Source organism: Bidens hawaiensis, unplaced genomic scaffold (assembly GCF_021521415.1).
Source record: "Bidens hawaiensis isolate Kalapana, Puna unplaced genomic scaffold, B.hawaiensis_p1.1 tig00014722_1, whole genome shotgun sequence".
Lineage (NCBI taxonomy): Eukaryota > Viridiplantae > Streptophyta > Magnoliopsida > Asterales > Asteraceae > Bidens > Bidens hawaiensis.
The window spans coordinates 311608-327539 of record NW_027492292.1 but is presented as its reverse complement, the minus strand read 5'-3'; the positions used below and the strand labels follow the sequence as shown (position 1 = coordinate 327539).

Genomic DNA, 15932 nt, shown 5'->3' with positions numbered 1-15932 from the left:
ATACTGGTACCGTACCGATCCCGAAACTCAAAACTTTTGTACCGACTTGGTATCCACGGTACCAAATCATTACTCTATTTTGCAAAAAACTTATTTCCACCCCCAAAAGACCGATCCCCGTTCAATTCACAACCCCTACAAAAAAAACCCCAATGATTTGGTATCCACGGTAACAAATCATTACTCTATTTTGCAAAAAACTGATTTCCACCCCCAAAAGACCGATCCCCATTCAATTCACAACCCCTACAAAAAAAAACCCCAATTCCCCAAATTCAATTCAATCAATCAATTGACAGCAATGCCGAGTGTAATTACTCGCAGTTTAAGCAAGCTATGGACCGGAGTATCAAGAACCCCAATCATGTCAACCCAACGAAGCTCCTACAGCTTGATTCCCATGGTGATTGAGCACTCGTCGCGAGGCGAGAGAGCCTACGACATCTTCTCACGCCTCTTGAAAGAAAGAATTATATGCATCAACGGACCCATTGCCGATGATACTGCACACGTCGTCGTTGCTCAGCTTCTGTTTCTTGAATCTGAAAACCCATCAAAGCCCATTAATTTGTATATCAATTCGCCCGGTGGAGCTGTTACTGCAGGTTAAAGTTGTTTACTTTATGCTTGATAATTGAAAAGATTTGCTATTTGGTTTTGGGTAATGAAATTGAGTGATAAAAAAGGTGCACGTAAGGTGTTTGATGAAATGCCTCAATGAAGAATTTGGTAAAATTTGAGAATATCATATGGTAGAAATATAATTGGTTATGCCGTAATAGGTTAGTTAGCTTTTTGAGTGATTTGAACCAATGTTGTAAAACTCGGTAGGCGGTCCCTAGGCGGCTGACCCCCTTGGAGGGAGTACTTGGCTTGTACTCGGATAAGATAAACATAACATAAAATAATTATTGAATATTATATTTATATGTTAAGACAAGCATAATTCAAGTTAAAATAAACTAAATTCATATGAAAAAAAAACATAATTCAAAAAATTCATGTTTTGTTGTTATTTGTAGCATTTTACTAAAAAATGGTGACCTTGGAGGCCGAGTAATCCCGAGTACAGGCTGAGGTACTCCGACTTTTGACCGAGTTGGACCTTGGCGAGTAATGGTGGCCGAGTTGGGAAAAAGTGGCAAGGTTGATCTCCGAGGACCTTGGAATCCGACTTTTACAACACTGATTTGAACAGACTATTTCTGAACTGAAAACCAACCCATCAAAGCCTATTAATTTGTACATCAATTTGCCTGGCGGAGCTGTTACTGCGGGTTCTTTATTATACCTTTTTTTGTACTTGTTGATATATAGTGGTTAACTGTTAAAATTACCTTTTTGATGCGTAATAATGATTGGATTACTTGGATAGAGAAGATTTAGTTTTGGGTAATGAAATAGAATGATAACGAAGGTGCACGTAAGGTGTTTGATGAAATGCCTCAGTTAAGAAATTGGTGAAATTTGAGAATATCCGATAGCAGAAGTATAATTGGCTATGTCGTAATAGGTTAATTAGATTTTCGAGTGATTTGAACAGACTGTTTGTGAACTGGGAGTGAAAGGTTTCGGAAATTTGTTAGCATATGGGTGAATGATAATTAGCTAATTGAAGATAGAATTTGTATCCAAACATTAGAAACTGACTGCTTTTAGTCTGCTGCTTCAGGTTGCAATAGTTAGATCATCTATTCCAAAATGCAAATCCTATTGTTACTCTCTTTAGGGTGATTTAGATTGATGTTTAAACTTTAAAAGAATATTAATGTATTTTACTTGAAACATGATAAAACAATGCAACTTTTTAAATGGCACACATTTTATATGGGAGGTTGATGATCATTATCTTTTTATTCTTTTTGGGTGGAAATTAAATGGTGCTACTTGAGTTTCCATTGAAAGTGTACACAGTCCTTGAATTTGTAAAAGATAGATAAAAATGCGGGCTTGTGGCTTAAAATCATTTAATCATTGACGTGGCAGTTTTTTAGATTGCAATATGATGTTTGTTACACAATTACGCCTATCAGAAGAGGAAACTTACATTGTGATAAGGATGATATGAGAGGTAGAAAAGGATAGGAAAATGTGTTTATTTCAATTCTGACTCGTTAATCGTAGTTTTTTAAAATTTGTGTTTATTTCAAATTCATTTCTGTAAAACATCTTCTTGGTTGCATACCCATACTTTCTATAATATAATACTACTTAATCTAATGTATACTATTTCTCATCGTAAATTAGTTAGAAGTGTTGTTGTTATGTTGTGGTCTCCGATCCATCATGGGTCGGGTCCGGTTTAGACGAATAGACAGAATTAGGAGATTAAGCTGTTTGAGTTTTGGCCAAGCCCAAAAGCTCTAATCAGGCCCAGTTTAGTTAAAGGGTTAAACCCTAATTGTCTAGTCTATATATTCTCTCCTGTACTTGTAAGTTGGTATCACTCAATAATAAAAAAACCCTAGTTATCGACAGTGGACGTAGGTCATACACCGTGACCGAACCACTTAAATCCTTGTGTCTCTTTCGTTTATTCTTTCGGTTTTACTTTTGTATTCGTGTTTGTGTGTGACTCCGAACCTAACAATTGGCATCAGAGCCTGGTTCTCGATTATACACACAGTTCCGCCGCCGCTGCTACAGTACCGCCGCCGCTACAGTACCGCCGCCGCTGCTACAGTACCGCGCCGCTGCTACAGTACCGCCGCCGCTGATTAGGGTTCCGCAGCTGCTGGTTCGTTTTTCTGATCAATTTCTAGTCCTTTTATTCCTTGGGTAGTTTGGTTGTTTGCTGTAATCAAAACTCAGTTTGGATAATGGCTGAGGACGGAAAGATCAAGATTGAGAAGTTTGATGGTCAGGATTTTGGATGGTGGAAAATGCAAATTGAGGATTTGCTATGTCAGAAAGACTTAATGGAAGCACTAGAAGAGAGGAAACCGGAAAGTATGAAAGATGATGAGTGGAAGGTACTTGACAGAAAAGCCATAGCTGTTATTAGACTCTCACTAGCTAAGAATGTGGCATTCAATATTGTAAATGAAACTACCACGTATGGTCTTATGAAAGCCTTGTCAAATATGTATGAAAAGCCTTCTGCATCAAACAAGGTATATCTGATTAGACAGCTAGTTAACACCAGAATGAAGGAAGGGGCATCTGTTACCTCTCATGTTAATGACTTCAACACTATTATTTCTCGTTTGTCTTCTGTTGATATCAAGTTTGATGATGAAGTTCAAGCGTTACTCTTGTTATCCTCGTTACCCGAAAGTTGATCAGGGACTGTTACTGCAGTTAGTAGTTCTTCTGGGAATACTAAGCTTACTTTTGAAGGAGTCCGGGATTTGATTTTAGGGGAGGACATAAGAAGGAATTCTGGTGAGACATCTAGTTCTATATTGAGCACCGAAGGGACAGGTAGGAGAAGAGAGAAAGGTAATGGCAGGGGTAGGTCAAAGTCTAGAAGAAGAAGTCAGTCAAAGCCCAGAAAAGACATTGAGTGTTGGAATTGCAAAGAAATGGGGCATTTCAGAAACCAATGCCCTAACCCCTCAATTTCAAAAGAAAAGAAAGAATCTAAGAAGGAAGTTAATCTGGCCACCGGTTCAGATGATTCAGAAGGTTCAGAAGAGACTCTTATCTGTTGTGTTGAAGAATCAACAGATTCATGGATTATGGATTCTGGTGCATCTTTTCATGCCACTTATAGCACGAAGAAGATGAAGAATCTCCGAACAGGTAATTTTGGTAAAGTTCGTTTGGCTAATAATCATGCTGTTGATATCACGGGGATGGGGGATATTGAACTAAAAACTTCATTGGGCATCTCATGGACTCTAAAGGATGTTCGGGTCGTTCCTAGCCTTAGAAGAAAGCTAATTTCTGTTGGGCAGTTAGATGACCAAGGATATGATGTTATGTTTGGTGGGGGTCAATGGAAAGTTGTGAAAGGGAATCTTGTGATCGCCAGAGGTAAAAAGAAGGGCACTTTATACATGGTTGAAATTCCAGCTGATGGGGTAAATGCAGTGACCAGTGGATCGAGTCAGTCTAGTTTGTGGCACCAACGACTCGGCCACATGAGTGAAAAAGGGATGAAAATGCTCGTTGCTAGAGGAAAAATTCCAGAACTGAAGAAGGTTGAATCTGAATTTTGTGAACCATGTGTTTTCGGTAAAAAGAAGAAAGTATCTTTTGTGAAGACCGGAAAACAACCTAAAGCTCAGAAATTGGAGCTTATTCACTCTGATGTCTATGGACCAACTTCAGTCTCTTCTTTGGGAGGATCGCACTATTATGTCACCTTCATTGATGATTCGACACGCAAGGTATGGGTTTACTTTCTTAAAAATAAATCTGATGTTTTTGATACTTTTAAGAAATGGAAAACTGCTGTTGAATTGGAAACTGATTTGAAGGTGAAATGCTTGAAGTCGGATAACGGTGGTGAATACGTTAGCAAAGAATTCCGTGATTATTGTGAAGAGTATGGTATTCGGATGATCTTTACAGTCCCTGGCACTCCTCAACAAAATGGAGTGGCAGAACGAATGAACAGGACGTTAAATGAAAGGGCAAGAAGTATGAGACTTAATGCCGGGCTTCCAAAGACGTTCTGGGCAGATGCAGTTAACACTGCAGCTTATTTAATTAACCGGGGATTGTCAGTACCGCTGGGTTTCAAGACACCAGAAGAAGAGTGGAAAGGTAAAGCTGCAGATTATAAGCATTTGAAAGTCTTTGGGTGTAGCGCTTATGATCTAGTGAAAAATGACAAGCTTGATGCTAAAGCTAAAAAATATGTTTTCATTGGATATGGGTCAAACGAAATGGGCTACAGGCTTTGGGATTTAGAAAGCAGAAAAGTAGTCAGAAGCAAGCATGCAACTTTTAATGAGGCTGAGTTATACAAAGATAGAAATACTTCAAAATCAAGGGTTCAGAAAGAGCAGGTTGAATATGAAATTGATGCTCAGAAAAAGACAGTTGAGTCAGCTACCGAACCTGAGACAGAAACTGAAGAAACCACAGTTCCTGAATTTGAAGATGATGATATTGGTGAAAATGAAGAGTCAGAGGGAGTCTCTGACAGTGGGAGTTCAGAGTCTGAGGATGAACAGTCTCCACAAGAACCTGACCCGCCTCAGCACTGGGTTAGGAGGTCCACCAGAGTTTCTAAACAGCCGGTACGTTACAAACCTTCAGTTAATTATCTCCTTTTAACTGAAAATGGTGAGCCAGAGAGTTATTATGAAGCACTTAAGTTGAAAGATTCGCTCCAGTGGGAGCATGCTATGAAGGAGGAGATGAACTCTTTGAGTAAAAACCAGACATGGGTTTTAACCAAGTTTCCACCAGATAAAAGAGTTCTACAGAATAAATGGGTCTATAGAGTCAAGGAAGAACATGATGGGTCTAAACGATACAAAGCTCATTTAGTGGTCAAGGGTTTCCAGCAAAAGAAGGGAATTGATTATAATGAAATATTCTCTCTGTTAGGAACAAAGCGGCGCGCGGAAGCGAAACAGCACACACATGCACAACGATAAACACACATAAACGAAAATATAAACGACACAAGAATTTAACGTGGTTCGGTCCCCGCGAGGGGACCTACGTCCACGGGCTGCAACTAGGTTTTCTTATTAAGCTCAAGGCACACCAGATTACAATTACAACTAGGGTATTTATAGACTAAATCTAGGGTTCCTAACTTGTACTCCAAGTTAGGCCCAAACAAATAAGATGGGACCCATTAGGGCCGGCTAACCCTAATTAGGGCCGGCTGCCCTAATACCCTTTGTTCGAGTCTCCAACCCTAACAATCTCCCACTTGGAGGCTCGAGCAATCCTCAATCCACCATCCAAGCAAACCCTAAACCTGTAACTCCAGTAATCTTAAAAACAGAAATCTTCCAAGCCTCCAGTTCCAAGAACAAGCTAAAACTTCACGGTCAGAAGTTCTCCAAGCCTCCAGCTCCCAAGAACAAGCTATGATTTCAAATAAAAGAAGTCCTCCAAGCCTCAGTTCCCATAAACAAGCTAAGACTTCAATCTAATCCTCCTAGTTTCAGCGGCCCGCTCCTCAATTACCTGAAGAGCCAGTTGAAGCTCCATTGAGCTCCAACCCAACAGTCATCAATGACCCAGCCATGGCAAAACCCGCCATTGACTCATCCTCAATCTCAACCGGCTCCCACTGATTCGAACTACCGGCTCCAGAGACTCCCAGAGAAAACACCACTCTCCAAAACCTGCAAGTACCCAGGAGAGATTTTCCCATTCGGAATTCCGGTATTCAAAACCCAACGGTGTTTTGAACTGTACCTAGAGCACGGTTCGTGCTCCCACTGTTCCAAAACCCCTGACCTAGTTTAAACCTCCGAATGCACTCAGCTACATCCCGGTGGCTCCAGGATTCACACTTGCAAAATGAATCCACTTAGCTCTACCCGATGCAGCGAGCCAAGACTTTAATACTCGGAAGTTGGTTCCCTTCTTCCAGCGATACATAAACTTGTACCTTCCCAAAGTCTTCAATAAGATTCACCAATACTTCACTACAGTGGGTAACATGAAATGAAGTATACCAGAATCTCGAACCCAAGAGTCTCACTGCCTTCACTGAGTCCCAATGCATCAACCCAGACACATTCTCAGAAGCAGAATTCATTATCTTTTGACATTGACTCTAAAGAATGTCACGAACCTCCATGCAGCTCCACGAAGTCAACTATGCCCAGCTCCCACTGTCCCTGTTATCCCAACCCATTACCAAAACCAACATTCCATGAGATTATCCCGATCGTACTTTTCCCGGTAAACGTGTTCACCCAGCACAAGATCCCGGATCCCCTCAAATGTCGAACTGCTGATCACCACCGAACAAGAAATAATTTCATAGTTCCAGACCAGCTAACCGGCAAACGGTTATAACTAACAGCAGTAGAGCTTTACCGAAAGCAAACGGTACCAAGGATTCCGCGATTGTACACCCGATCAGCTAATCCTAACCGAATAAACCTTTCAACCTGACTTCCCTTTTTTTTCACTTATGTCGTCACCAGCACACCAGAATCAGAATACTTAAAACCCAAAGCATTCCAACCTGCTAGTTCCATTTTCACCTGTTTTATCCCACAGTACCACATCCAAGTTCCTTTGACAAAACCAACCAACCGAAATCCAAACCGGTCAAACCTTCGATCATACCCATCCCGTCTCCAGCTATAACAATAGCAATCAGGAAACAAATCGAAACAGTGAACACATCAATGGTACGAGCCAGAACTTGACGGATGTTCACTACCGAACATTGTCAACTGACCGATTTGCTCCTACAATAAACTTCGCAGACAAATCTAAACCCAAATATTGATTTTCACGTAACTCGGTTCTCAAACAGCCCTGAAAAACAGCCCCGAACAGCCCTGTTAACCAGAAAAACGAAGATCTCTGGCAATACTGTTCACCGCCGGAATCACTGTTCACGGCCGGAAACACTGTTCATGCCGGATACTGTTCACCGCGGCACTGTAGCGGCGGCACTGTAGCAGCCCTTCTCAAACCAGCCTCTTCTACCTTTTTTCTCGATCGATACCCGTGCAAAACCGTGTGTAAACAACGAGCCAAAGCTCTGATACCACTTGTTAGGAACAAAGCGGCGCGCGGAAGCGAAACAGCACACACATGCACAACGATAAACACACATAAACGAAAATATAAACGACACAAGAATTTAACGTGGTTCGGTCCCCGCGAGGGGACCTACGTCCACGGGCTGCAACTAGGTTTTCTTATTAAGCTCAAGGCACACCAGATTACAATTACAACTAGGGTATTTATAGACTAAATCTAGGGTTCCTAACTTGTACTCCAAGTTAGGCCCAAACAAATAAGATGGGACCCATTAGGGCCGGCTAACCCTAATTAGGGCCGGCTGCCCTAATACCCTTTGTTCGAGTCTCCAACCCTAACACTCTCCAGTTGTGAAGATGACCACCATCAGATTGATCTTAAGTATTGTTGCTGCAGAAAATTTACATCTAGAGCAATTAGATGTTAAGACAGCATTTTTACATGGTGATCTTGACGAAGAGATCTATATGGCACAACCTGAGGGATTTCAGGTTGCTGGGAAAGAAAAATGGGTCTGCAAATTGAAGAATAGCTTGTATGATCTGAAGCAGGCACCTAGGCAATGGTACCTAAAGTTTGATGATTTTATGGTGAGAACTGGGTACAAGAAATGCGAGGCCGACCATTGCTGCTACTTAAAGAAGTTTAAAGGCTCATATATCATTCTACTTCTTTATGTAGATGATATGTTAATTGCAGGATCTGATATGAAGGAGATTCGCAAGTTGAAGAAACAGTTGTCTGATGAATTTGAGATGAAAGATCTTGGTCCAGCCAAACAGATTTTGGGGATGAGTATATCCAGAAAGAAAGATGGCTCCATAACACTATCCCAAGAGAAATACATAGGGAAAGTGTTAGAAAGATTCAGGATGAATGATGAGAAGACTAAACCGAGAAACACACCTTTGGGAAGTCATTTCAAACTTACCAAAGACCAGTCTCCCAGAACAGAGGAAGAAAGAACAGAGATGGCTAAAGTTCCGTATGCATCTGCTGTTGGCAGTCTCATGTACGCCATGGTTTGTACACGGCCAGACATTGCTCATGCTGTCGGGGTAGTTAGTCGTTTTATGTCGGATCCGGGAAAGGAACATTGGGAAGCGGTGAAATGGTTACTCAGATACTTAAAGGGTACTTCCAGTTTGGGGTTATGTTTTAAGGGGAAGGATACAATTCTCAGGGGTTATTCAGATGTTGATCTGGGTGGATGTAAGAAGATGTTTAAAAGCACTACTGGTTATGTTTTCACAGTTGGGGGAACAGCAGTATGTTGGATGTCCAGACTTCAGAAAAGTGTTGCTTTATCAACCACTGAGGCAGAATATAAGGCAGCAGCCGAAGCAAGTAAAGAATTAGTATGGTTGAGAACTTTTCTTGAAGAGTTGGGAAAGAAACAGGCAGAGTTCTTCTTATATTGTGACAATGAGAGTGCAGTGAAACTTGCGAAGAATCCAGTCTATCATTCGAAGACTAAGCACATCGGGAGGAGATATCACTTTGTCAGAGATTTGATCAGTGATGGTGTTTTCAGTTTGAAAAATATCTCAGGTGCTAAGAATCCAGCAGATATGTTCACCAAGCCGGTGATACTGGATAAGCTGAAGCTGTGCAGAGCTTCAGCAGGCCTTCAGGAATAATGTTGAGAAGGCGAAGGGTAACTAGGAGGTGTAAAACCAGATGGGTTTTATTTTACATGTACAAGGCAATGCAGGTGAAGACATTTTACGTCTCCAAATGGGAGCAGGTTGAAATGTTTGACGCATCCAAGTGGTGGTTTAGAGAAGATGTCTCGAAGCCCAAGTGGGAGATTGTTATGTTGTGGTCTCCGATCCATCATGGGTCGGGTCCGGTTTAGACGAATAGACAGAATTAGGAGATTAAGCTGTTTGAGTTTTGGCCAAGCCCAAAAGCTCTAATCAGGCCCAGTTTAGTTAAAGGGTTAAACCCTAATTGTCTAGTCTATATATTCTCTCCTGTACTTGTAAGTTGGTATCACTCAATAATAAGAAAACCCTAATCATCGACAGTGGACGTAGGTCATACACCGTGACCGAACCACTTAAATCCTTGTGTCTCTTTCGTTTATTCTTTCGGTTTTACTTTTGTATTCGTGTTTGTGTGTGACCCCGAACCTAACAGTTGTGACTTCTGAGCTACTTCCTGGCCTCATGGGTTCTTTTGAACAACTTTTTTTATGAATTTATATCCAGTTCCCAAAATGATATCCATTACGACTCTTTATACATGAAGTTTTTTTATATATTCTTGTTGCTAAGAGGTCGACAACATTTACTATCGTCCCATACCACATAAGCAAACTATTTTTTTTTTCAACTATACAAACAAGATTGCATCATGCTTTTGTATCTAATCGCTTATCCTCTTTATATAGAGGGAAGTATAATTTAGTGTAAACAACACTCTTCTTTCTTTTAAATTTGAATAATTATTATCTTGAATTCTGAAATAACTTGTTTGACTACCTAACGCCAAGTTAAAATGCAACCTTAATACATGGGATGGAGGCCTGGAGGGTGACTGTTTTTTATTTTTATCAATGATATACTCACGGTCAACTATTCCAGTCTAGAATTTTTATCAATGATATACTCACGGTCAACTATTCCAGTCTAGAAGTGTGAGTAGGGCAAGGGCATTAATGTAAATAGTAGTTAGTTTACTTGGGAGCTATGTGCCTCTATATACAGAAATTTCTTCTTTAATTGTTCACTAGCAATAGTAGGTGATTTTGGATTCTACTATTCTAGTATATTGGGGATTAGATATTCAGGAGAGAGTATCATACTATCTTTATAAATTGTTAATATTGGTTTTAAATAATCCCAACTATGCCCTATTGGTAAATATCAGTCCCAACTTTACACTTGCCTGCTGACAGTCCCAACTATTGATGTATTTGTTTTTAACGGGTCGTGACTAACGGATGACTAACTCCGTTAGTGATTTGCTGATGTGGCATGCCTAGTTGTCAAAAAATTGCTTTGTGGCAACTTCGGTGGCAACCCCCAACAACATAAGCAAGAGCAGCACCCTAGATCTCAATAATCCATCATCTTCTTACCTCCACCATCTGCAGCTCCTCTACCTTTTTCACTTCACGGCCACCGCGGCCACACCAGACTTTCCGCCACCACCGCCGCTACAATAGATCTTCCGTGCTACAACTGCCTCTCCTCCAAGCTTTATTCTACGCCAGCACCTGCAACCTCCGTTAACCACCTCTGCTACCCGCTGCCGCCACTTGCAACCTCTGTCCCACCCTCTGCCACTGCCGCCGCCACCCACAACTTCTGTTATGCACCTCTGCAACCTTCGATTTTCTTGAATCAGTAAACTTTAGATGCATCTAATGGCTATTTGAAACTTGAATTGATGAATGGCGGGGATACAATGGTTGCCTGGTTAGATTTATAACTCGTGTTTGAGTTATGTTTTTGAATCAATAAACACGGAATCGTAACTTTTGACGTTTCGGTGGTGTATCGGAGAAATTTGGGGTTTGGTCGGCGGAACAAAACAAAAGCAATGCACAAGGAGACTTATGAAGAAAAAGAAGCAATCGAGTTTCTGAAAAGGGCTGGGGTTTGGTCAGCGGAACAAAACAAAAGCAACGCACAAGGAGACTTATGAAGAAAAAGAAGCAATCGAGTTTCTGAAAAGGGCTGGGGTTTGGTGGTGGCGGGTGGTGGCGGTGGGTGAATTGCAGGGGAGAGAGAGAGAGAGAGAGAGAGAGAGAGAGAGATAAAATTCTTATACTAAGCCACGTAAGCTGCCATATAAGCAATTTTTTGACAACTAGGCGTGCCACATCAGTCATCCGTTAGTCGCGGCCCGTTAAAAACAAATATACCAATAGTTGAGACTGTCAGCAGGCAAGTGTAAAATTAGGACTGATATTTACCAATAGGGAATAGTTGAGATTATTTAAAACCAATAATCCTAAATTGTTTAATATTTAGTTATATCTGTCTGTTCTGTGATTTCTTTTTTTGCCAGAAAAGATTCCAAGTATCAATCAATCAATCAATCAATCAATCAATCATACCCAGTAAAATCCCACCGACAGCAGAGCTATAGGTAGGGTCTCGGGAGGGTGGGATGTAGGCACACCGTACCTCTATCCAAAGGAATAAAGAGGTGGCTTCCAGAGAGACCCTCGGCTCTAAGAACATGTGTATGGAAAAAAAAAAAAAAAAAAAAAAAAAAAAAAGTTTAACAGTTATATAAAAAAAAAACTACTACTAATTATAATAATATTAATAATAAGGTCGCAGTTTAACCGCAATATAAAAGCTAATAATAATAATAATAAAATATGTAAGGGAAATACCATTATGGTAAGTGACCTAAATAAGTTAAGTCTAAGCCCTAAGGTATTCAATTCTCTCTAGGAATCCTTAGCTTTAATCCTACTTCTCCACGAATTCCTATCCTCAACCATGTCCTCTGAGAGATTTAGGTCTATCAAATCATGCCTAATCCTCTCATCCCAAGTCAATTTCGGTCGTCCTCTACCCCTCCTCCCCTCTATAGTAATGCTTTCTACGGATCTAACAGGATTCGTCGTCTGTCTTCTCTTTACATGTCCAAACCATCTCAATCTCCACTCTCTTATCTTGTCTGCTATGTTCGCCACCCCTACTCTCTCGCGAAGCACAACGTTTCTTATTCTGTCTAGCCTTGTGTGCCCACACATCCAACGTAGCATTCTCATTTCTGCTACCTCCATCTTCCGCACTTGTGCCTTCTTGATGGCCCAACAATCTGTTCCATATAGCATTGCAGGTCTAACTGCCACCCTATAGAATTTTCCCTTCAGATTAGTCGGGAAACTCTTGTCGCACAATATACCTGTGGCTGCTTTCCATCTACACCATCCTACCTGAACTCGGTGGGTCACATCACTGTCTAATTCCCCATCGCTCTGTACAAATGATCCTAAATACTTGAACTTCGTTACCTGCGGGACCACCTGCCCTTCAATTGTGATGTGTGCGTCTTCACTGTCGTTTTTCTCACCAAAATCACAGTGTAGGTACTCCGTCTTAGATCGGCTAATCTTTAAACCTTTTGTCTCTAAGGTTGTTCGCCACTCCTCAAGCCTCATGTTTAGATCTTGTTTTTTCTCAGCAATTAACACAATATCGTCTGCGAACATCATGCACCACGGGAGAGTCCCCTGAATCGACTTTGACAACTCATCCAAGACTACTGCAAAAAGAAACGGGCTCAACGCTGACCCCTGGTGAAGACCTACCTCTACAGGAAAGAAATCAGTATCCCCCACTGGCGCACGGACACTTGTTTCACTCCTGGAATACATATCCATAATTATCTCTATGTATTTCCTGGGCACTCTTCTACCCTCCAAGCACTCCCAGAGCACCTGTCGTGGCACACTGTCGTAGGCCTTTTCTAGGTCAATAAACACCATATGTAGATCACGCTTCTTCTCCCTATACTTTTCCATTAATCTTCTTATAAGGTGTATTGCCTCTGTGGTGGAACGCCCCGGCATGAAGCCAAATTGGTTGACCGTAACCAGAGTTTCTCGTCTAAGTCTAACCTCAATCACTCTTTCCCATAGCTTCATAGTATGACTTAGTAGTTTGATTCCTCGGTAGTTACCACAACATTGGGCGTCTCCTTTGTTCTTATAGATAGGAACTACAACGCTGCTCCTCCACTGGTCTGGCATCTTACCTGATTTGAGAATACTATTGAACAAAGTAGTTAACCACATGACTCCTTCCTCCCCCAGACACTTCCACACCTCGATGGGTATGTTGTCTGGGCCAACCGCCTTAGACCTTCCCATCCTCCTAAGTGCGTCCTTTACCTCTTCTCGTGTGATCCGTCGGCAGTAGCAGTTATTCGATTGTTGTCGTTGAAAGTTTGTGTTGTCATGTTCTTCTTGGTAAGCTCTCCCATTGTTAAAGAGATTGTGGAAGTAGGTTTGCCATCTTAGCTTGATGTCCTGCTCCTTGACCAGTACATGCCCATCTGTATCCTTTATGAACTTCACCGGTCCTAGATCTTGCCTTCTACGCTCCCTGGCTTTGGCAATCTTAAACATAGCATGTTCCCCCTCTTTTGTTTCCAGGCTTTCATACATCCGTTTAAAGGCCGCCTTCTTTGCTTCCGCCACTGCCTTCTTTGCCTCTATCTTGGCCGTTTTGTAGTTGTCCCTCAATTCCACTCGCTCCTCATTCGTACACCTCATTAGCTCCCTAAAACATCCTTGTTTGTCCCTTATCTTGTCTTGCACTGCGTCATTCCACCACCAAGACTCCTTATGCCCACTTGACTTTCCTGTTGTGACCCCGAGAGTCTCCTTTGCTACTTGGATGATCTTTGTCTCCATAGCTTCCCATATATGAGTTGAGTCCCCATTTAGTCGAGCCCGCGTATGCAGTATGAGTTTATCCTTAAACAGTAGGAGATTTTCGTCCTTCAAATTTCCCCATCGAATTCTCGGTGTACCTTTCTTCTCTCGAACAGTCAGCTTATTTCTGAAGGCTATATCAGTCACTAGTAGTCGATGTTGAGTCACAACTGCCTCCCCAGGTATGACTTTGCAGTCCTTCCACCAACGTCGGTCTCCTCGCCTCATCAAAAGGTAGTCAATTTGCGTGTCGCGTCCGCCACTGCTAAAAGTGATTAAATGAGAATCTCGTTTCCTAAAAAAAGAATTTATACAAGTATATCAAATGTTATTTGCTATCCTATAAATGTATGCAGCTTTAATCCTCAACGATAAATTAGAGTTATTTTTATGATTGTTTTGTGTCAATCTGACTCTCATGGTTTATCACCCTTTGGCTTCCAACTACACATATGTTGATGCCGTTTACGTTTAAAACAACTCAGGTTGACCCAAAGTTGCTACATATTTTTGTTAAGTTTTTATCGCTCTTATGGCTACATAATGTAGACTGTAGCAGCAGTTTGAAGCTTACAAACTGTTAGCATGCCATTATGACTTGTGTATACGAATTATCATACCTATAGTTTCTCATTAGCATTTATTTACCCATCTTAATTGCTCACTAATAATTCAATAAACAAAAAGCTTTCCACATGGCGGCACGGCGCTGTGCAGCTATGGTCATGTGCTATCATTGATGCTAATGAGCAACATGGATCTTATTTTTTAGAATCTGTTTCATAAGATGCTAATCATGCTATCAAGATCATGTGTGCATGTGTCATATTTGTTTGTGTTATGTGATTACCATATTTTTTCGAATCTGTTTCATATATCTCTTAGGTAGCGCATTTTTCATATCTTTGAACTTAAAAGTCATGTGTTTAGCTAACATTTAGGTGTTTTCCTCTTTAAATACAGTTCTAAACATTTTTGTATATGAGATATGGTTTTTGATAGAGGTGGCGACTGGCCATCCAGGTCCATATATACTTATGGCTGGGCCAATTTGGGTTATGCTTCATCTCTTACGCGCTAAACGGTTTAAATAACATAAAAATCAGCTAAAAATGAAACAGGTCGAAAGTCACCGGAGTCTATTTTAAATGCGTAAAACACCATAAGTTGTTTTTATTCAAGGATTAACTTATGTTGAACTAAATTACTTTTTGTAGGTCTTGCAATATATGATACAATGCAGTACATACGCTCTCCTGTTAACACCATATGCATGGGTCAAGCTGCTTCAATGGGTTCTCTCCTATTGGCTGCTGGTGCCAAAGGAGAAAGGCGAGCTCTTCCTAACGCCACTATCATGATCCATCAACCCTCGGGTGGATACAGTGGGCAAGCTAAAGATATATCTATTCATACCAAGCAAATGGTTCGTGTTTGGGAGTCACTAAACGCAATATATGCAAAGCATACCGGGCAGAATATTGATGTAATTGAAAAGAATATGGATCGAGATAATTTTATGACCCCAGAAGAAGCTAAGGAGTTTGGGATCATCGACGAAGTTATGAATGAGAGACCGTTAACTTTGGTGACTGATGCTGTTGGAGGTGATGGAAAGGGGAAAGTTTCAGAGTAGAGTTTAATGTAAGAATTACATCTCTACCCTTCTTCCGCGCGTGTCGGTTTTTTTTTTTTTTTTTGTAATCTTATTAAAATTTAGCTCTTTTTGATATGTAATTCGGTGCAGGTATTTGGGAGCAAAAGTTGACTTTGACTGCAGATTCAATTAGAGGACAAAAGTCAATCCTATGTCAACTTTTGATACTTTGGTCATTTTTAACTGACTCATGCTTTTTTACTTGCCATTCTCAGTAAGTTA

At 40.9% G+C, this 15932-nt stretch overlaps 1 protein-coding gene across 1 annotated transcript; it reads left to right on the top strand.

Annotated features, from left to right (window-relative positions):
• Positions 1 to 301: 301 nt before the first annotated feature.
• On the top strand, positions 302 to 15932 carry LOC143547473 (ATP-dependent Clp protease proteolytic subunit 2, mitochondrial-like). Its single transcript, XM_077038890.1, has 3 exons — positions 302 to 605; positions 15271 to 15697; positions 15801 to 15932. Exons 1-2 carry the CDS (start codon positions 302 to 304, stop codon positions 15687 to 15689), a joined length of 723 nt encoding a protein of 240 aa, XP_076895005.1. The 3' UTR covers positions 15690 to 15697; positions 15801 to 15932.